Source organism: Equus quagga, unplaced genomic scaffold (assembly GCF_021613505.1).
Source record: "Equus quagga isolate Etosha38 unplaced genomic scaffold, UCLA_HA_Equagga_1.0 73442_RagTag, whole genome shotgun sequence".
In the NCBI taxonomy this organism is placed as follows: Eukaryota; Metazoa; Chordata; class Mammalia; order Perissodactyla; family Equidae; genus Equus; species Equus quagga.
The window spans coordinates 10,184,057-10,206,585 of record NW_025802777.1 but is presented as its reverse complement, the minus strand read 5'-3'; the positions used below and the strand labels follow the sequence as shown (position 1 = coordinate 10,206,585).

General features: G+C 42.5%; 1 protein-coding gene and 1 long non-coding RNA gene across 2 annotated transcripts in view; one reads left to right on the top strand and one right to left on the bottom strand.

The window, feature by feature from the left end:
• Window positions 1-22,529, top strand: part of LOC124234240 (uncharacterized) — a 63,087-nt gene that overhangs the window by 13,551 nt on the left and 27,007 nt on the right. The window lies entirely within an intron of this gene.
• On the bottom strand, window positions 1,360-17,504 carry LOC124234239 (uncharacterized protein C21orf62-like). Its single transcript, XM_046651481.1, has 2 exons — window positions 17,431-17,504; window positions 1,360-2,909 (listed from the first exon to the last, which is right to left on the bottom strand). The coding sequence occupies exon 2, from the start codon at window positions 2,842-2,844 to the stop codon at window positions 2,185-2,187; it is 660 nt and encodes a 219-aa protein (XP_046507437.1). The 5' UTR covers window positions 2,845-2,909; window positions 17,431-17,504; the 3' UTR covers window positions 1,360-2,184.

The window sequence follows — 22,529 nt, the reverse complement described above, 5'->3', positions numbered from 1 at the left end:
CCCTTTTATTCTCCCATGGCAACACTCAGCCCACACTGAGCTACTGTGGACTCTTCAGATGGGGCATGTGCTCTCAGTTTGTCGCTATCCCCACCACTCCCAATTGTATCCCCAACCCTGTGACTGAGCACCAGATGCCATTTTCCCCCGTGTATGTGCTGTGGATTTTCTGTTCTCCTTTATTATCCTCTGTCAACACAACCTAAATTGCATTTTCAGTCCAGAAATCTGGTAACCTCAGGCTTGATTTATAAGCAAATTAACTTTCCTCTTATATTGATTTAAGTCTCATTGACCTGCAATTATTTCTTATAAGAATCACTTAAAACATATGTGTAAGGGCTTTGAAACTATTAAAAGCCACCAAATGGAAGATATGCACATTAAGATGCTCATAATTTCTAACATCATTAATTTTATACTTTATTAATAAAAATCCGTTAAAATTCAATTTGTTACATTTTCATTAACTAATGACAGTAAATATGTTTATTACTAATATTTCACTTACGTTCTTCTTGCCTTTCTTTCTCCTCCTTTTTTTCTCCCTTCTTTGTCTTTTTCTATCACTAACCTTACCTCCAAAGTACAATGTCAGTAATGAGGTCATTACATTTTTCTATTATAGTTATACTTTGGTCTTAGTTTTGGCCTAATTTAAACACTGACATTATGGACTCATGCTAATTAGCTTGAATGACCAAATCCCCCACCAATTAAGCAAATGTAGACATTTCAGGTTATTTCAGTTATTCTGTGTTAAGGTTAAGAGAAAAATGTGATGAATGTGATCCAAAGTCATCAACTCCAAGTCATCCTGTTATTTCATAATACAACTATTTCCTATCATTGTAGTATCACAAATGCAATCATCTTTCAACTTCTTTGCACTCTGAGTTTAGACATTTATACCAAAATTACCATGGATTCTTTATATTCCACTTTAATGGTAAGTTGGGTCTCCAGGGAAAATTTTCTTTGCACAATGATGAGTCAGTTTATTTTTTAAAAAATGTTGCCTTGGTTCCTTGTATTGGATACACACATACACATGTAAAACCATTTTGTGTTAACCTTGTCATGCAAAGTGTCTTTAACTTCCAGTCTGAAACTTCCAAATGGACTGAGTCCTAAAAGTTCTTTTGTTAATTACCTGTTAGTAATATGAGCATTTTTACCCTCTGGAAGAATGTTATGAGTGATTATTAGATTCCAAGGCTAGCCCCTAGTATGGTTAAACATAGTTCTAATGGTATTCATCCAAGTTCTGATTTCTGGAGCAGGAAGGAGAGGAGGAGGAGAAGGTGGATGAAGAAAGTGAGAGGAGAAATGGGAAGTGATGCCTCAGGAACAAAGGAAGAAGGAGGCAAAGAAGGAGAAAGAAAGGAAAGAGGAGGGCTAAAAGAGGAAACTTTCCTAGGATTTGCTCTAAGCAAAATTTTGAGGTATATGCAATGGTTTTTGTTACCTCTAATTTTCGTTTCTGTATCCCCCTCCTCAGAACCCTACTGCCCTCATTCAATCTGAAGGCCCCACCTGCTCCAGGCCTGTTCTACCTCCAGGCTTCAAACCTTGCTTCCTCCACCTCCACAAACACACTCATGAAACTCGCCTTTCTCAGTGCATTTGTTCTTAGCAAGATGCTTGGAAAATGTCGCTCTAAGAGAACTTCATCATTTTGTGGAGCTCACAGGCCAAAACCTCTGAAATCTATCATTCTCTACTTAGGGGAATTCCAGGCAATGTAACAAAATGAAGCAGAAAATATTAAGGCAGAGTATTCTAGGAAATTCCTTTCTTGGGGGTCATCCCCTCTGCTGAGCTCCACTCAGCAGTCCCTGGTGTGCGGTTTCTCCATTTCTGATCTGACATTTCTGCACAGACCCCCAGTTGTAAAGCCCTAGCTTCTAGCTGGCCCTCAAGATGTGTTTCTGGACTGAATCAAGTTTATTTTTTAGTTTCTTTTTATTTTGGTTTTCAAAACAGCTCCCATGGTTGGGTGCAGAATGGAGCAGAGAAGGCAGGTTATGTGTGCGTGTGGCTCTGTGAATATGTGTATTTGCAAATGGGGGTTGGGGGGAGGCGAAGTTGTGGGTAGGGATACCCATGGCCTTATTGCCAGATTCCTTGTTCAAATTACCCATAGTTTGCCAAAAGTTCCAGTAGGTGGACACAGTTACAAAGTTAATAAATGAATGTGACAACATAGCTTCTGTTACTTAGAAGTGGGAAGGTTTTAAAGTAAGAAAAGTGGGGGAAGTTATTGGTAATGCTGTCAACGTTTTCAATACTATACGATTTTAAGGATGATTCCCTGTTGAAAAGGGCCATATCTAAGAAGGAGATATACATACATGCTTGCCAGCCTTTGTGTAACAACGTGGGCTTCTCTCTGGGTTTGCTCTCCTCACCATTGTGGATGACTAAGCTCTGCTCTGGGGAGGGTTGCTTGGCCTCGGTGCTGATGCGAAGCCTCTTCAGACCGCAAATAGCCAGGTATTCAGTGGGGAGAGTGTTCGTACTGCACAGAGACAGCTTGAGGTCCCGGACCAGCGTGAAGTTCAACAGGAGGCCCAGTGCAGATGTGTCTGTGAACCAGATGGTCAGGTGGCCACTGTAGCTGGTTCGCTCTACCGCAAAAGGCAGCACAGTTTTACAGCTGCACATCAGGTTGGCCAAACTGTAGTCACAGTCTGGGATGCCTGCAGAGCAGCTGCAGTTCCGAATGGTGTTTTCCTTGGTGAAAATGAGCGTGCTGTTCTTCTGACCTCTTGTGAAGCAGTCGAGTGCAAAGATGCCCAGTGCACTGATTAGAAGGAGGCTGTGCCCAGAAGGGGGAGCCATCCTTGTCTCAGCATGGGCCGCCGTGCTCGTGTTTCCCCTTCACGAGCCAGTTCACTGGAACTCACCTGAAAGAAAATATGCAGCTCTGTCGTCACAGGCTCTCATTAGAAATATGCAGCTTGTGGAAAAGGAGCCCCCTACACAACCCATTGTAAACTTTTCTCTCTTGCAGTTCTAACAAAGGCAGGCAATGCTTGGAGCCCAAGCGCAGGGAATGCTCTTCTCAGGGCCTCCTGAGAGGCAGCAGCCAGTCCCCCAAACTCTGCTCATCTGAGGCATGAAACTCCCTGTGATGTCTGCTGATAGCGAGATTAACATAGCAAGCCAACAAGCGAGCAAGAGCAGATGCCGGAGAGGAGACCTAGTGCATCCTGTCTCTGGGCAGGATGTGGAGGGATCTGAGTGCGCACATCCTCTCAACGTCCTGTTGCTTGTGCTGAGTACCTGTCAACCCCCGAAACACGCACATGCCCTCCTCCCCCTCAATATCTGACTTCTGGAATTCAGGAGACAGTTCCTTGTTGGGTGCAGCTACCCAAGCGCTGCCTATTAAATAGCATAGCATGAATACCAGTGAAACATTTAGTTAATGGTAAACTTGAAGTTCTAACTGGACAAATATGCCCCCTCGATCACATTAATCTGTTTATGGTCCAGTCATACTTTTCCTGGCCTCCTAGAAATGTAAGTATTAGAGTCAATTTTAATTCTGTTAATGGACAATGAAAAGGCTAATCACACACCAATTAATCACAACGATCTTGATTTATTTACTCCTTTCCTAGAAAAAAAATCTTATGAATTGATTTTATCAAGTAATTTATTGTAGGGCTCCAAAACTAAGCAATATGTAAGCACTGCTAAATGATCTAAATAAGATAGGAATGCATGCGTAGTTTAAAGAGCAACACTGATGCCCAGTTTGGGGGAAAATGCCCTACAGTGTCTGGCATATTATAGCTATATGATCTTCTATTATAGTGTGATTGGAATAAGATACACATTATGAAATAGGACTCCAGATTTCAGTTTTGCAAAAATAATTAGATTTCCCCTGAATTACCTGATGACTGAAGAGAAACCAAAGGATACAACTCACTTCATCTTTATTTACAGAGCACCATGGGTATGGCAAGATGCTTGCAATGAGACTTCTGACTAGGAGAGTCCAGAACTAGTGACAGGGCCCCCACAGCAAGGGCTGGGGAGTATAGATGGAAGGGTCAGTCTGGGAGTGAAACATGTCCAAAGAGGATGATGACAACAGGAAAGAGGCTGAGCAGACATGCAACATGTAGGGAGCAAGATGAGGCCATGAGGTGGCAAAGCAAGACATGAGGAATCCAAGGGAGGCAAAGCCAAGAATGCCAGGTGGACAGGCAGGCAGCACAGTCCGTCAGCAGGTGGCTGGAGTGCTGGGGAATTAAAAATAAGCTCAGTGGGGCTGGCCTAGTGGCGTGGTGGTTAAAAAGAAAAAAGCTTGGTCCAGTAATCTTGAACAGAAGAGACACTGGTTCACGGTAATTGTAACTTCATTCATTCATTCATTTATTCAGCACATGCTTATTGGGAATTTATGGGTGGCAGGCACTTTGCTAGCCCTGAGGATTTAGCCCAGAATAAGACAGTGAGCTTCTGGAGCTTACATTCTCATGGCTTGATTCTGCTCCCAGAGCCCAAGGCGGGCCAGGCCTGCACGTGAGGACCAACGGGCTGCAGCAGTGGGAGGTGGAGGGAGGCCAAACCAGGAGTTAGGTGCCATCCAGCTCGGGCTATGTGCCAAGACCAAGCAGAAGAAACAGAGACAAATGAGACCTGGACCCTGTCCTCCAGGGGCTTATATGTGAAAGAAGAAGACAAATAAGACTGAACAGAGAAGGGCTGTACAGAACATGCAGATGGTTATAGGAACAGAGCAGAGAAATAGATTAAAGTCCATCTGGGGGACTCAATAAGGCGCTTTCTAGTGTTTTGTGTTTATTTTGAAGTTGGCACAGGGTTTTCTTAAAGGACTTATTCATTGGTTCATTTTGTAAAAAAAGGAGGGGCTTTAAGAAACGTGTAGAGGCAGAATTCTCCCTAAATGAGAGGCTTAACAGTTTTACATAGTTTTAGAATGTAGTGGTGACTACCCCACTTAGTAAGGAACAATGAATCATTTATTAATTACGAGATAATTTTAGATGACCAGCCGTCCCAGATTCCACTGGAGGTTTCTAGGACTTCATGTCCCAGGGACCCTGTCATCCCAGAACTAGGAATGCTGCTGTGGATATCATTGGTCTGCTCTGATCCCAGCCTTAAAAGGAAAGAGAGGGAAGAGAGTCTATACATCAGCCTGGAACCTGGTGAGAAAAGTGTCCACCTCATTCTTCAGGCGCTGATACTGTTCAGAGGCATGCATGGAAGAAGAAAGGGGCTAGGATGGGAAAGGATATTGATTTCCTGGAACAAGTGGGGCTGGAAGTCCCCGAAGGGATTTGTGAGCAACTTCCCAGCAGTCAAGGCCCTAACTGGACCTCAGGGTGGCCCCTGCCTTCTGGACATCAGGGAGCCCAAAGGCCAGAACCAGGAAGTGAGATGCAGGAAGCCTCGTGAAGGTGTGCAGAGTGGGACTAATATCCCTGGTAAGCAGTTTATGGGGTTACCACGAAGATGCCAGGTGGACATGCTTCTCCTTCAGTTTTACCATGAATTCCTTTCTTTAGGTTTGTTGAACATGGATTGTGAACACCCTAGTTTCACTATGTATTTGTTCATTTGTGGGCAGATTCCAGCAGGGCATAAGCAGAACCGGCACAAATATCTCATGTTGCCCCTGCCCATAGCAGGGATTGTACTGTTGGGAAAGAGACTTTTCTCTGGAGCTTGCTCAGCTTGTACAAGGGAAATGTGGTGGATCTGTTGGTGACCTTCTTGTCTCCAGAAGGGGCGAGCTTGTTTGAGAATGAAGCCAACACAGAGAACAACAGAGACAAGAAGTGGAAAGACATTCCTAACCTTTTTTGAGTACCTGGGTCAAGCCATAACTGACATTCTTCTTTGATTTTTTAAAATATGTGAACCAAGTTTTTTTTTCCCTACTCAAGCAAGTCTGAATTTGGATTTCTATAACAAGCAGTTAAAAGAGTCTTGGTACACTGACACTTGGTAAACTATGTTTTTTTCATTCATTCGATAAACTTTTGTTGAGTCCTTCTACTGTTTGGCACTGTGCAGGAAACTGAGAATGTAAAGCCAATAAGAGCTCCCTCAAGGGGTTATACCCTAGTGGAAGAGACACTTGAACCAATAATCACAGTACGGTGTGATAATCATTATAATAACAATTTGTATGGGGTGTTAAGTCTGCACTAACTTTGTCTGGGTGTGGAAGATGTCATGGTAAGCTTCATGGAGGAGGTAACATCTGATTAGGGGAATGTCTCTTGAGTGGGAAAAAGAAATGGAAAATTACCTATGTAATTAGTATACAGTGACCAGAATGTGAAAAATCCAAATGTAGGACAGAGAGGTTGACAGGCTGTGGGGTGGCAGGGGTGGCAGTGGGAGGGGGGAGTCAGTCTGGTTGGACCAGAGCTCTCTGACTTGCCCTGACTCATCATTTTCTCAGGATCCCAGCGTTTTTCTGCTCCATCCCTGAGACTTGCCTCCCACGTCCTAATAGGAGCCCCTCCACGCCTCTGCTATGGGCAGGGGCGGTGTGATGTATCTGTGCCGGTTCTGCTTATGCCACACTGGAGTCTGCCCACAAATGAATAAATACATAGTGAAGTCAGGGTAAAGGTCACTGCCTCCCTTATAGTAAGGTCTAATGCCATTAAGGTTGGGGGGAGGGGTGAGAGAGTATGCTCTGCTCCACACAGTCGTTCAAACTTTCGTCTATAGTTCTACCATCTTCTAGGGCCCTCAGGTCCTCTGTAGGATTTTCTGTCTGCATTTCATTGGCCAGAACTCAGCCACATAGCACCATGTCACTGCAAGAAGCTTGGAAATGAAGTCCAGCACTGTGCCACGGGAGGAGAGGAGAATGTGGGTATTGGTGGGCACTAGAAGTTTCTGACACACCTAGATTGTAAGACATAATAAATGGCTTTATACAACCATTACAAAAGCTCAGGTGGTGTCAATCCACCCACATTTTTGAGGAAAGATGATGAAAACCATGTATGATCATTAAATTTTTGAGCCTTTAAGTCACTGAACATGTTTAAGAATAGAGCTACTATTCTGAATCAGTTCAGATATTATTTTTGTATTGCAGCTGAAGAAATATCAATAGCAATTGATACCAGCAACTAGCTGCATGAAAGCAAACACTTCTGAATTAAACAGATACAGGCATCAGTTACTTCGAAACAAATTCCACACAGATTCCTTCTCAATCTAGGATTACACCCAAAATTTAGATAATGTTTATACTTGGCTCCAAAAGGAATGTTCAAACTGAACTAGTTGTGTTTATAAGAAGATATTACTAGTAAGGAGATACTGTGTCAGTGGGAGGATAGCGTTTGGACTATTTGCCAAAAACAGACTTGAAATGTTATGAATAATGATGTTTTGAACTATAGTCTTAACACAAAAGGCAAAAAATAGAATTGTGGAAAAATAGAGTGGTATTCTCCGAATCCTTACAGCAATTAAAAATCAAGAGCGATTTAAAATTGTAATGCTGCAGTGAGTTTAATTTGAAATTAAAAGTGATTTTTATTTTAAAACTGAAAAGGCTCTTAGGGAAAAGACTCAACTGAAGGAAGTAGAGAAATGAGGACCACAAAGTGATGAGATGCTCCAGCAAGAAGCAGATGGTCTGAAATACAAATCTGAGCTGCAGCACTGGGAAGAAAGGCAGAAAAAAGCCAGTGTCTGCGCACCCCATATACCCACTTTGAAGCCAGGACTTGGGGAGCTAGGCAAGGATGCCTCTCACAAATGCAATCTCCAAAGTGTGTCCCTGCAAAAATCCTTGAAGATTCTGAGGAGGTAAAAATGAGAAGAATTTCAGGAAGTAATTTGGAATCAGGGGTGTATCCCACAAAGTGAGACGTATAGTACATTCTTGGGGTGTATTTTATAAAAAGGGACCCGGGGGTTTGCTAACTCTGAGAGCTATACGATGGCCTCCCTCACCCCAGAGGTCTAATGAGTTGCCCAAGGAACTTAGCATGGACTCTCGGAACAAAGTACTAGGTGACCGATTATAAGGCAGTGTGATTGGCGGGTGCTTATTAAAGGCAGATCAAGTATTAAGCAGGAAGAAATGGGAAAGGCTCCCAAAGGGGGTGCTGTTTGGGCTAGGCAGGAAGCGGGGTGGGATGAGGAAAGGTGAGGGGCTGTAGATAGAGGGTCACCTGAGCAAAATCTCAGGGTCTAGAGTACGTGGCGTGTCTCGGGTGCCCATGAGGCTGGGAGCACAGGCAGGACAGGATTAGACAGGACTGTGCCCGCCAAGCTAACGGGTTTGGTCTCCAAACTCTTCTGATCTTCATTCCATCAATAAAACCTTTAAAAACCCTCCCCAATAGATGTAATTTTTTTATTTATAAAGGTATTATAAATACCATACTTTTATATTACCTACATTGTAAACAGTACACAAAGAGTAGAATTTTTTAAAATTTGAGATGAAAGATAAAAACTAACGTTAGGGTATTTTCAGCTCTGCCCCACTGGCTTGGCTTGTGCACTCCCTCTGATGTAAACATCCCCTTTGGAGGCCCCTGAAAGGGGCAAAGATGAGGCGCTGAAGGTTTATAAGCCGGGGAGATCTGTTTAGATCTGTGCTTAAGGAAAGTCATTTAGGCGCCAGGTAGAGATCGAACTGGAGGAGGAGAATTGAGAGAAAACAATGAGTTTGAAGTAAGAGAACACTTTTCTTTTGTATTTTCTTTGAAGGTTTACCTCTCTCCATTTGCTGACTCTTTCTAACTCCAGGATCTCCGGATAAATCTACTTCCACATCTGGAATCCTTGAGGGGGTGGAGAGGACCAAGAAGGCAAGCTTTAGGAGGTAGGGATGAGGGTGAGGCTCCTGCTCTGCTGAGAGAATGCAGCCAGGACACTCTCTGAAACCCTCGGAAGGAGCAGGTGGTGTTGGAAGCAGGGGATCCCAAATGCGCAGCACTGGAAAGCATTCCTTGTTTCATTCTCAGCATCCCAAAATGGCTTGCCCTGGACTCCAGTCATGAAGACGCCCACTCTGCCCCCTGACAGCCACGAGAAAGGCACAGTTCATTTTCTCAGACTCTTGGTGGTTAGTTAGACTGGCAGCAAGACCAGCTGCTAAGGAGGCTAGTTATGGGCAAGGTTATGATGTCGGTGCAGTATCTTTCCCATCCCCAGGGTCCACTTGCTGTGCTTTCATTTTAATTCCTTGGTCATCCCCTCATCCACTCTTTCCAGATGCCCAGGACTGAAAACGCACTCTTATATAGGGGTCTACTATCACTTGCTTAAGCCCTAATACGAATTTAAAGATTTTATTTTTTCCCTTTTCTCCCCAAAGCCCCCCAGTACATAGTTGTATATTCTTCGTTGTGGGTCCTTCTAGTTGTGGCATGTGGACGCTGCCTCAGCGTGGTTTGATGAGCAGTGCCATGTCCGCGCCCAGGATTCGAACCAACGAAACACTGGGCCGCCAGCAGCGGAGCGCGCGAACTTAACCACTCGGCCACGGGGCCAGCCCCTCTAATACAAATTTAAATAAACACGTTCTTGCCCAAGGGTATTTGCGCTGTAAGACTTATCGCTGTCTTGTCCCGTGTTAGAGGGATAGCAAGGATTAAATAGGAAATATAGGAGAAGTGCTGGTGGAGACTGCTCTCCAGGACCCCAGAACTGAGTGGTCACCTGTTCTCAGGTCCAGTTCCCACTTGCCCATGGCTGTGCAATCACCCTTCCCATGCAGGCCAAGGAGGCAATGTCGGCTCCTCTTTAGTATGGAGATGAGATGCTCATGGAGACACTGTACGAAGGCTTTAGGTGTAGGACCTTGAAAAACTCTTTGAGAAAAAGGATTTTTAGCATTTTCCTTTCCTTTGGCTCTGTTCCACAAGTGCACCGCTGGAGGTAGGTTAGAGATAAACACTACGTAAGATGATATTCAAAAGAGGAATGACATCCTTGTTGTTTAATATTTCAAAGCTTATAACGTTGAAAGTTAAGTTAATTTGGGTCTCTCCTCAATGTTTTCTTACTGTGATGAGTGTTGTCTTTTCTTTCTTCTTCACATTCCACAACAGCACAGCCCCCATCCCTGGTAAGAGCCGTTGAATTTTCACACACCCTCACAAGTGTCTAATTGTGAAGCCACTGCCTTGTGCAGTCTCTTTTGACGAAGATCACTTCCCTTTCGTTGAGGTTCTTTGTGAGAGGCAGGAAAGGGGACTCACCGTGATTCAGAAATGGTCATTCTCGTGTTTGATTTATGTAGTAGGACCTAAACTATTTGCTGTCATCTGATATATTTCCTCATCTAGAAAAAGAGGAAGTAAAAGTCCATGTCTCCATAAGTGGGAATTTAGGCAAAATTAGCTTCAAGCATGGAATTTGGGCCTTAAGAGGACACAATTTAACTATTTTTGTGATTGTTCGTGTTCAACTCATTGTACACTGTTGGGTCAGTCAGAGAGTGTTTCTGAGTCATTTCTCTCAGTGTGGCATGGGGATGATAATATCTACCATGCTAGGTTATAATAAGAGTAAAGCAGGATGCATGTGGCAATGTAGATAGTCTACTAGTGCTATTCATAAGTACTGTTACTACTACTTGTAAGTATACTGCAGTATACATAGTATTATAATGCTATTCATAAACTACGATATTTTGTAATGTCAGAATTATAGTGATAATAGAAACATATTTGCGTGCTCTGTCAGGGCATTCCAAAAGCCACCCCAAAGAAATCTAACTGGTTCATTTAATACACTAGTTGCATCAAAAACATTTGAATAGAGAACAGGCCAATAAAAACCAAAAAGACCTCTTTGCATCATTTTTCCTGTAACAAACAAGTCTGATGTAGAAATGTCCTCCTGTAAATTCTGGGGAATGGGAGGCCTTGAAATTACTAGTGAGCAAATCTGGTAAATGGAAATAATTGTCCAATTCCCATTTCTATAAATTTACGTGTGTGTAAAATGTTTAAAGGAACAGCAGGAGTACGGACTATGATCAAAATGCTTTATTTCTGGTCTCCTAGTGTGCCTGCTGGATACTGTGGTGGGCTGAATAATGGCCCCTACAGATGTCCGTGTCCTAGAACATATGAATGTCATCATACAAAGCAAGAGGGACTTTTCAGATGTGATTAAGTTAAGGATGTTGAAATGGTACCTTATCTGGATAGGCCCAATGTAATCATAAGGATCCTTCTAAAAGAGCTACTGGAGGGGACAGAGAAGAAAAAGGCAATGTGACAACAGAAGCAGAGATTGGAGTGATGTGGTCACAAACCAAGGAATGTCAGCAGCCTCTAGAAGCTTGCTGAGGCGAAGAATGGATTCTCCCCTGGAGACTCCAGAAGGAACCAGCCTTGCTGACACCTTGGCTTTGTCCCAGTCAGACTGATTTTGGACTTCTGACATCCAGAAATGTAAGAGAATAAATTCATGTTGTTTTAAGGAGCTAAGTTTGTGGAAATTTGTTACAGTAGTAATAGGAAACGAATACAGAGATTATTAGGAAACTACAAACTACCCACATCAAACCACTCCTTTGGACCAAATGAACTAGCCCCTCTTTATTCACAGCCATGCAGTATTTGCTAATTGCTTCGTGTGTCTTATTCTTTCACTAGACCGAATCATAAGCTCTTGGAGTAACTATGTCCTAAGCTCCTTTACTATTCTTCTGAAGTACCAAGCTCAAAGCTGTCCCAGAGTAGTCCCTTCATGTGGGACCCAGCCCAGTCTAAACAATGCATCCGGACGTGGTGCATAAGTTCAGCAGGTGACTGTACCCAGGTGGTTGTTTGCATATGCAGAGTTGTCTTAGGAGAAAGGAGGAAAGGTGAAGGTGATGTGTGAAGGCCCGGGGAAGGGATAGTGGAGGGACAGGATGGCATTCGTCTCTTCTCAGCCGGGACTAATTAGTGCCGTGGGCTGAGTCTAGTGGAGCTGCAGGCAGAGGCTGTATGGACCACTCTCAAGAACTCTGAGATGTGGGGCACAAGTGGCCCCTGCCCAGGTGACAAAGTGTGACACTGAGTGAGGGCCAGAGTCATTCTCTCCTCTTCTGCTCTAGTGCAGGACAGCTCTGGCACAGTGAGGAATGAGGCTCAAGCAGCACTATTTGGCCCATCCTGGAGGGCAGACAAGGATGCCCCTGGACACTGCTCTCTAGGCAGTGACTCAATGGGGAACCCAATGGCAGAGGCAAGGGACAGTCAACAGTCAGTGGCGGTCAGGGATAGAAGAAGGTGAAAGGACCATTTGTGAGCACAGGTAAGACACCTCTGGGGACCTGAAGAAATAATTGGAGGAGACTCTGTTGTGTAGACAAAGTGGTAGGAAGGAGGCAAGGACCTGTATCAGGTAGATGGGAGCACAAACCAGCAAAAGGCAAGCTATTAGTGTTGATTTAGCCTTATTGGTGTCTGTTGGTTGGTAAGTCTAGGATCTCTTCAAGTATCAATTAGATTACTGCTTTGACATTGAATGTATTTAATAATAGAAATGGAGTAAAGTGCTCAGAAACTTCTAAACTAAGATGATTAAGAACCATCTGAAAAGTAGACATTTTGTATTTTGAAAGCATTGAGCTCAACTGGGTGTTGATTTCACCCACTAATTTGCTTATTGGATCTGGACTCCTTACTGTCGGTACACTGTGTAAGTCAGGCTCTGATGTGACAAGGCCCTGGTCTTCTTGTTGACCATGGTTTCCCCAGTCCTTAGCACAGTGCCTAAGACACAGAGGCACTCCGTGAATACTGATACTATCCAGATGAGTCCCTACATTAGCTAAGTCAAAGGTGCATATTACGAATCCCTTATTCCCTCTTTGACCTTTCACCTCTGAGAATTCTAGAGTGTATCACGTTATCAAACCAGCAAGCAAAATTCATCTTCTTCTTCAGCAGGAATTTCAGCTTATGGCCTAGCCATGACAGAGGGAGCATGATGAGATTTTGAGTCTGCATGAGAGGGTGGGGAATTTTAGCCCAACATCCTACACCTTGCCTATGAGTCTCCTTCAACACCATTGAATGACATCTGGCAAAAGTCCCATGAGGCATCCCCAAGCTCTTGTGACTTTACCAGTAAGTACCATCTAGATTCATAGTTGCCTTGGAACTTTCCTGTGAATCTGATGGGGACACAGAGTGAAACACACTCACCTAGAATGGGGACCATGAGTCCCAAGTCAGGGTCCCAGATCACTGTCCTTCCAGCTCACTGCACACACCCTCCCAGGGCTTAATAGAAGCATGACCAGAGTTAGTATGTATTGATCTCACAGATATTGATGAGCATCAGAAGCCTTTATCCTAATTGCTCTTGGTTGAAGGTTGATACTAGCTCCTGCTGAAAACAGCCCACAACCTCATATTCAAGTACCCAGTCTTGTAAAACTAACTCAGGAGAGCTCTGTTCAATTGCTGGGCCTGTATTATATGACTGTGAGGTTGCCAAGGAAAATGAGTCAGAGTAATCCCTTTGCTAGGAGATGAGAAACAAAAAAATGCTGGCAGACCTTTAATGTTTTAATTACCTGCTTCCAGAACAATAAAATGGGATTCAGATCTTCCACTTAGAGTTGTACATTATTATGGTCCCATAAAATGCCTTGAACTGTTTCCTCAAGTTGTAAGCCTTAAAATTTTCCTTTCATCTGTATTCAACTATTCCAAAGACTAGACTTTAGAAAAGGAAGAATTAAATTTTCCTTTAGTGGCTTTAGTTACAAATATTGGAACCAAAGGCAATTTAAACTTTGTTACTTTCTTGAAAGATTTTTAAGGGTTTTTAAATACCTCCTGGGAATGATGACTAAAGATAATGTGGAATCCTGGAACAGAAAAAGGACATTAGATAAAATCTAAGGAAATTTGAATAAAATATGGACATTAGTTAATAATAATAATGTATCAATATAGGTTCATTAGTTGTGACAAATGTATGTACCACACTAATGTAAGATGTTAATAATAGGAGAGACTGGGTGTGGGGTACATGGGAACTCTGTGCTCTCTTCACAATTTTTCTGTAAGTCTAAAACTATTCTAAAATAAGTTTATTAAAAAAGAATGCCTTCTGATCTCATTGGTGACTCCTTGAGGATTATGTTTGTGACAACAGCAGAGCTCCAGTGGATATTTGGGTATCACAATTGGGCTAAATTGAGTACCCATGAAATGGCGTCTAGGTGTGATTCCAAATGATTTCTTGAGAACTCCTGGCCACAGGGAAAATCTGGCATCCTTAATGACCTTGGAGACCAGGGATTTCAGAGATGCAAATGGAAAATGATCCTTTTATGAGAGATGGATCAAAACTGGAAAGGAAAGGCATGAGGGAATACTGCGGGAACAAGTCCTAAGGGGAGTGTGTGTGTGTGTGTATAGATGTGTGTTGTCTTCCGTTGTGTGTGTGATGCCTCCCTCAAGTGGCTTATGTTGCTCCCTGTGTCTAAGAGTGTTTTCTATTTCTCATCTGCTGAGAAACCACACTCATCTCTTAAACTCTTCAAATTCCTCCTCTTTCACAAAACTCTAGTAGGCCACGGGCATGGATGAGAGTTCTTGCCTGCCTCAGACCTATTTTTCTTATAGGGCCATATCCATCTACCATAAAAGAAATTACAAACAAGTTTTTATAAGCAACTATGTAATCATACAAAGAGCCCAGTACCTGTCTGTGTTAGGTTTTTAAGCCACTCCAATTGGGCTGTTCTTATCGTCCCTCCATTGATTGGAACCATTCTCTTCAGGTTCCCCGTGACGCCCAACCCCCAACGTGCCAAACCCACTGGTTCATTTCCTGGTCTTATTTTGTTTGACTGCTCACCAGCATTTGACATGGTTGCCTACTCCCTCCTTCCTGAGCAAAGAACTTTCTGTTCTTCCATGACACCACATTTTCCTGTTTTTCTTGCTCCTTCAGTGGCTGCTCCTTCTCGGTCTCTTTGGCTGGCATCTCTTCTTCTTCGCTGTCACCATTGCATGCCCCTGGCTTAGGCCTGGCTCTCTTCTCTGTGTGTGTCCACTCCCTTGGTGATTGCATGCTAATCCATGGATTCAAATATTATCTATATGCTGATGATTAACCAGCTCCCAAACTCTTCCCAGAGCTTCCTGCTCATATACCCAGCATCTTACTTGATAGCTTTACCTGAATATCTAACAGACACCTTGAACTTCACTTGTCAAATATACAACTCTTGATTCCAAAGAGAGTTCAGACCACTGGGTAGAGAAGAGCTGTTACTGTATCCACATTTTCCTGCATAGACCTTTACTGCCCCTCAGCCCTGCGTTCCCAAGGCTAAACTAGCTAAATGTAGAAAATGGTCGTTGATAAGGGGCAACGGACTTTCAAATAAGACATGTGGGAGATACATGTGTGTTGAAAATTGACTGAAATTAGGAACTATGTATGCATATCTTTTATTGATTAATAGCATTGAACAAGTGCTTCTTTTGTGCCAGGTACTATTCAAAGTACTTTACATGTTTCATATCATTTAATCCTTTCAATAATCCTAAACGTAGATATTATGGTCCCATTTTCATATCAGAAAATGGAGACACAGAGAGGTTAAGTAACTTGCTTAATATCACAGAGCCAATAGGAAACAGTTAAGCTTTGAACCCAGACAGCCAAATATACTCTAGGGAGACACAGTGAAAATTACAGTATTTCCCACCCCAGGGTCATGTTCCTACTCAAATCACATTGCATGCCTTGTATTCTATTATTAGACTCTGGTCTTTAACCTAAATTGTGTATAGAAATCTTATGCCAGAGGAATAGGAAGCAAAAGGAATTAAGTGAGTTCTATTATGTATAAACATTTCAGAAACACTTATTAAAGAAGGAACATTTATAAATTAGATTTAAAAATAAAGACAGCATTAACCACGTGCTGCTTCTGCTAACATAGGCGTGGAATGTGGGACAAAGATGATCTCAGAGAGTGAGCCAATGGGAAATCTTAACTGAAATATGTTGCTTCTGCACCTTTTGACCTGACACAAGTCCTTGTGAGAATTAACTAACCAATGACTGCAAACCCTCAAGCCTTTCCCTTGAATGACGTGGGATATGCTCAGCTAATTAGATTATTGGGGCTCAAACCCCCAGCCCAGCACAGCTGCCCCCTTCATCACACACCTATGGAGCTGTGTGGTCTGTCTGTTCTCCCCACGGACACAGAGACACGATCCACTGGACACTGAATTCTAAAAATTGTTAGTACACCAGCTTTAAGCAATAAAAATGTTGGTGTGGAAAAGAAAATTGGGAAAGCTGGGTAAGGTGTTGAAAAGCACTCATTTCTATAGGAAATTTATTGAAAGTGTTATTTTCAGAAAATGCCTAATTTCCGTAAAAAAATTTAATGAGAAATCTTTTTTTCCCCAAACATATTGCATTATTCCATCTAAAAATAAAAGTTAAAAACTTCCTAAAGGTCACTCTTTTCATTAAAAAACTTCAAGCAAATGAGATTGGATATTTTTGGTAGGTTTTAAGGACAGGTTTTTATAAATATTATGCACAATTCTTTTGAAGCATTTCCTTTCCACAATATACACCAACACACTTATTGCTGAAAAACTGGCCAAAAACATGTTTATTAAACAATGAAATATATACAGGACTGTGTAAGGACTACTGGTTTGGACTAAAACATCCAAATCATCTTGCCTTTTACTACACTATTAATCATGTTTTTTTCACTTTTGAATAAAAAGACCAATTTTTTTAAAAGTTAGCTAACCAATCCAAATGTTAATGCTCACCTAAACTTAGTTTCTTCCTATCTTCCTATGTTTTCTAATGAGTGGTATGTGAGAAAGCAGTAAATATAATACTATTAGGTAAAAACAGAGCAAAGAAACAATATAAGTTGATGTTTTGAGTTCCTGCTTTTCTTTGTGATCACAATAAGAAAAAGAGACATGGTACCTATCTCTTTTATTTAATTGTTATTTGGCATTGAAGGCCAACAGGAAAATATAGCCAGACTTTTAAAATAGAAACAAGCAGTCCAGATTCCATGGAGATATCTGTTATATAATATTAGCCTGAGTGAGTTTATCTGTTTAGGGACTAAAGAGAAGACCATTTCATTGTTTGCTTAATGCACTGAAAACATTTCCTTTTAAAGGCAAAATCTCAGTAAAGAGCAATTCATATGCCTGGAACCCAAAAAGAGTGTTTCATAGTGAAAGCCGTCCATAAGTGTACATCATGTTCAGGAAAAGCAAATACGTACTCCAAGAAGTAGGTGACGCCGACGGTGGCTCTTCAAACTGTCACAGAACTTTCCTGCCATGCAGCAGAAATTCTGAAGCTATTAAAAACTGTCTGTCATGCTAGATATGCCTTTTAAAAAAGAAGAACAGAAAAATTACTTACATCTTGGAGTTCCAACACGAGGCTCGCTTCTCCACCCGGCAGACCTCTGCCTGATCCTTCACTCCGGCTTGACAGCTGGTTTAATTGTCCAGGCAGGATGGAATGCATGGTCCTGCACTTGCTGTTCTTTTCCGTTTGCAGAGGGCCAGCGGCCCTGGTCATTTCCATGGCAACCAGAAGGAAGCTGCTGGCCTACCAGTTTCATTAACCACACAGCAGGAGAGAACCTGCCTTGGTGACGGCTGGCCACTCTTTTGGGGTTCTAAAGTGGAAAGTTTCCAGGAGGAACTAAGGAGACTGCTGCTGTGTACTGACCCCAAAAGACTGACAGTAATGGAAGAAATTCGACTTTAGCAGGAAATGAATGGATTAAGTGAGGAGCATAGAGACTCCTTGATACTTTTACTTTCATGAATTGTTCCACTCTTTTTGGCCTGATGCATTGTTACTTAAGGCAAATGCCTGAACTAGTGTAAAAATTGTCCTATCGTGGTTGTTCCAAAGAGAAAATGAACTCATTTCAACTCCAAAGATGTAGTCCAGCTCTCTCTCTCTTTTTTAAGTTCATTTTTAAAAATGTTAAAAGCCACAAAGCAAATAAATATGTAAAAAATATTCTGTATACATTAACTAATGAGGCTCACTGAATACAGGAGAAATCAGGTGGATCGTAGTGATGAAGGAAAGTCTTGCTAATTAAAAACACTAGGAAACTAGAGCAATTGATTTTAATTACCCGGACATTTTAATGAAGAAAGCACCTCGCTAGGGAAATTCATTCGTTTATTTGCTCTTCATCTAGTGAACTCTTACCACATGCATGCACTGTGTCAGGAGTTTTAGCAGTCAACAGAGATAAATGTCATGTTGTTGTCTTCAAAGACGTTATAGTAGGAAAGAAGAGATTATATAAATTGATTGTGGGAAATGTTTGAAGGGAGGTACAAAGAGAATATGTGAGCGTTTCAGAGAAGGCGGGGCTGCATTTTGGCAGGGAGATTGGAGAAATCTTTGTAGAGAGGTCGTTTCATCTGGGCCTTAAAGGATGGCTAGGATTTGGGGGGTCAGATACGGGGGAAAGGACAAGAATGCCTCATGTAGTGATTCTCCGCTCAATGGAGGATGCAAGCTGATGATAGATCAATGTTTCCTCCTTTCTCACCCCATACAGTCTTGACATGTACGTCATCTGGCTTCTCAGGCAGTCCACAGGATCAAGCAATTAAGAAAATTGTTGGAGCAAAAGTTTGGAGATGGGAGAGTACCAGGCGTACTCAGCTCTTTTGAAAGCCAGTGAATCATAGTCAGGAACAAGAAGATTGAGAATAGAGAGAATCCACTGTCGTTGATGTTTAGTTTCAGCAAAGCAAACATAAATTCTACCATATGAGAATGGTGGACTTTGGTTCAACTCTTGATTCTGCTACCTTCTAGAATATTATTATTTAAACTTTATCAGCCTGTTTCCTTATCTCTAAAGTGGGGATAGCAATACTTCATTGAAAGGTGAGGTGACGATTAAATGAGATGGTATATGTGGATGGAATGCCTTAGGATGGAGGAAGGGAAGGCTGATCAACCACACACCAACTTTCCCAACTTTCCAGAACGATTGTGGCTAATACAATAGTTTAGCATACTCAAACTCTGCTCCAATGCCTTTCTTTCTTGCCTGCCTCTGCTATAGAGATTGGAAGACTAAAATACTCAGCTTACAGAATCCTCAACTACCATTGCAGCTGGGGCTCCAGACATGATTTAAGTTTTATTGATCATTTATCCTTGATTCAGAACTGAGTCACATGGAGAGAGGACCGTGAGACTTTGTTTGGGAACTGAGTTCGGTGAGGAGTGAGAGGAGAGTTCTGGGCATCTCTATTGCTGGTGTGGGTCTCAGCAGAATTGACCTGGTCTGGCACTAGCACTCTGGGAGTGGGTTTCTGATTGGCTTGCTTCCCAGTTGTGGCAGATGTGTCATGACTCAGAGCTGATGACTGTGGCAATGGCTTGCTGTTGGAGAAGGTGACCTCTTAATTCAGCAACTTTCTGCTTGTGGAAGAGGCAGCAGCTCCCTTGATAGCCCAATTCTGTGATGACATTATGAGTTCAGCCTAGAGTCTGTTCAGTGCCCCTGCTCATTCAAGAACTATCTGTATGTCTTAAGAAACTCCTAGCTGTTTAAACCAGCTAGAGTGGACTGTGTTGTCTGTAACCACCATGAACCCTGAATGACATACTAGTGACTAGTTCTGGCCAATATAAAGTCAATGGCAGTTTACTGATACTGCCTTTTCTGCATCTTCTTCTTGCTTGAACATAGACGCAGACTGGAGGAACAGTTCCCGTCACTAAGGAGGGCACATCAGGAACATGAAGGAGCTGGTGCCCTGAGGACTTTGCTGAGTCCCTACAGCAGCTCTGCAAAAGAGAGATGATATCACCTGATCACAATTGTTTTAATCACTAACTAAGATAAGCTACATGAAGTATTGAGTACAAACTGTACACAAAGGAGGCATTCAATAATGGTAGCCGTTATAATTATTACTCTTTTGCACTTTGTCTATTTATGATGTCAGTCCAGGACCTCTTGCTGAGTGGGAGATGGAGACAAAAGCAAAGATGGCGTGGAGGTGGATTCCTCCCTGGAAACTTGAAGGCCAAGCAAACAGTGGCTAATGAAATATGGCTGGATCTCTGTGTGTGGCATGTTAAACATTTACCACGGGTTTTATATCGCTCCATCTTTCTAAAACATTGACTTCCATTTGCTTTTTGTGTTAACTGGGTCACAGAGTTTAAGTTGAGTTAGCAAAAATGAGCTCTGGGAAGTCTAACGAAACCATGCCCTGGACTGCCTGTTAGGTTCAGCTGCAGAATCAAGGGGTGGTGGATAAGTGTGTGTCCACGGTGGGCTTGAATTCTAGTTTTGTCCTTGGCTAATTTTGCTTTCTTCCTTTCTTTTTAACCACAAGAGCAAGTCAGGCTACTGATAGCACATTCAAATAATACCTAGTGTGTTAGGTTAACAGTGAAAATCGACACCTACCTTTCCAACTTATCCTGCAGAAATAACGCTGGTCTAAGTCTGCATTGAAGCAAATCTTGCTTTGTCTTCAGACTATAGCAACTGCTTTGGTTGTTAATTAACATGCTGGTTCCCTAAACTCTTTTACAACCAGGCCTCAAACTCAACTGTTTCCAACAGCCTTTCTCCGTGAATTATCATCTGAAGTCTCCTACCAATGGCTTAACCACCTCCAAATCATTACCGTATTTTCTATTACTGTTTGTATCATCCTGGGTGACTTCAGGACCCATGTCAGGTTCCCCCTTTCCTTCCCAGCTCCTTCTACGGCATCGCCAACATGCACATTACTCAATTCACTGCAGGATACAGACATTCGTGTCCTCCCCTAGTAGCACTGACTGTGCTCTAGGTCTGTCATCAGCATAGGGCTCTGTTCCACCTTCAAGATGCCACTGCTTCCTCTTTGTTCTTTCTTCCAGGCTCCTGCTCTGCTCCACTCTCACAGAAACCTCCATATGTCAGTGCTTTACCTCATCTGTTCTATCTGCTCTTGACTCTGTGGTCAGCTGCTTCCATTCTGCCCTCCCCACTGATCTGATGACCCCCCCATCCAATCTTTGCTGTATGCTCCATACCAGCTCACCCCATTACACCCATTATCTGCTTTCTCAGCTTCTACTCTTAGGGTGCAGGCACACATGGAGAAAATGCGAAGAACTAAAAGTTCATAATACTTGGCTTCAAATGGACCCCTGCCACTATCCCACCATCCTTTCAGTCTGCTCTGGCTCAGTGGCTTTGATAATTATTCTCTACCTGTATCGAATACTCATCCCTACCACAGCATCCTCATTCTTGTAAGGTGGCCTTGCATTTTATTTTCCTGAGAGGAGCCAGGGACCTGTTCTGGGTTTTCTAATCATCTTGCTTACAGCAATATATATCTTCTTAAACTACAAACATTTTGGATCAAGTACCTCTTATGCACCACTCATATCCTTTCAGCCACACTTGTCTTTTATTCCAGCCACCAGTTTTGCCATGGGTCCAACCAGCTGCACATGGAGGCAACCTGCAAACACCTGTTGCCTCCCATCCTAAGGCTTCTCTCTTTTCACTGTGGCTTGGGACACTGCTGACACCTCTCAACATCCTCATAAGTGCAACATGGAAGTGCTGGGGAGTTAATGCCTCATGGAGTATTCTTTGACCAATGGTGGGATACAAGCTGCTGGATAAATGCTTCCTCCTTTCTCACTCCAGACTGGCAGTCCTGAGACGCATGTCATACGGCTTCTCAAGTGGTCCATGGGATCAACTAACTCAATTAACATACCTTGTGCTGCTTCTCACTGCTTCACTCTCCTTCACTCCTGCTTCTTGGGGTCACCATCCCTAATAAAGTACTTACAGATATGTATTTTTCTGATGTTCCACTCTCTGCAGAAATCTGGCTAAGACATATCTTTTATTCTTCTTTTCAGATTCTAAAATAAATTCTTCCTCCTCTGAGATAAAAACCAGCCCTTCCCATTTCCTGAGAGAGCTTTCTTCTATAATGATATCCTCACCTCTTCCAGTAAGTAGAATCTTGATAGTTTTAAGGAATGTATGCTCAGAGCTTCAAAAATCCCACTTTGTGAGTACCTCTCTTAAATATAATTACTTCCGTAAAGTGAAGAGAATACCTGAAACATCAACATGTCTGAGACCCTTATATGGTTTTATAAAGTACTAAAGTAATTTCTAATAGTACATCACCTTAATAGCAACGTTATCCATGAGCTGACCTGGATCTACAAAGAAGTAGAGATCCTCCCACTTTATGATAAAGCATATATAGAGATTAGTAGAGAATATCAAAGGCACCATATGATACAGATGTTGGGCAGCTGGCTAGGCTTGCTCTTGTGCACAGCAGTGTCACAGCTGACATGATTCCAATGTGTATCTTGGCAAATTAAAAAATTACTACCTGTCTTGGATTGTGGGGGTCATTGACAAATGGTAAGAACCGTGAATATTGAAGCCAAAAATGCCAGGGACCTACTGTACTTTCTACTCTAAA

Coding starts and splice junctions, on each gene's coding strand:
- LOC124234239 (XM_046651481.1), bottom strand. CDS start 2,844: ATGGCTCCCCCTTCTGGGCACAGCCTCCTTCTAATCAGTGCACTGGGC.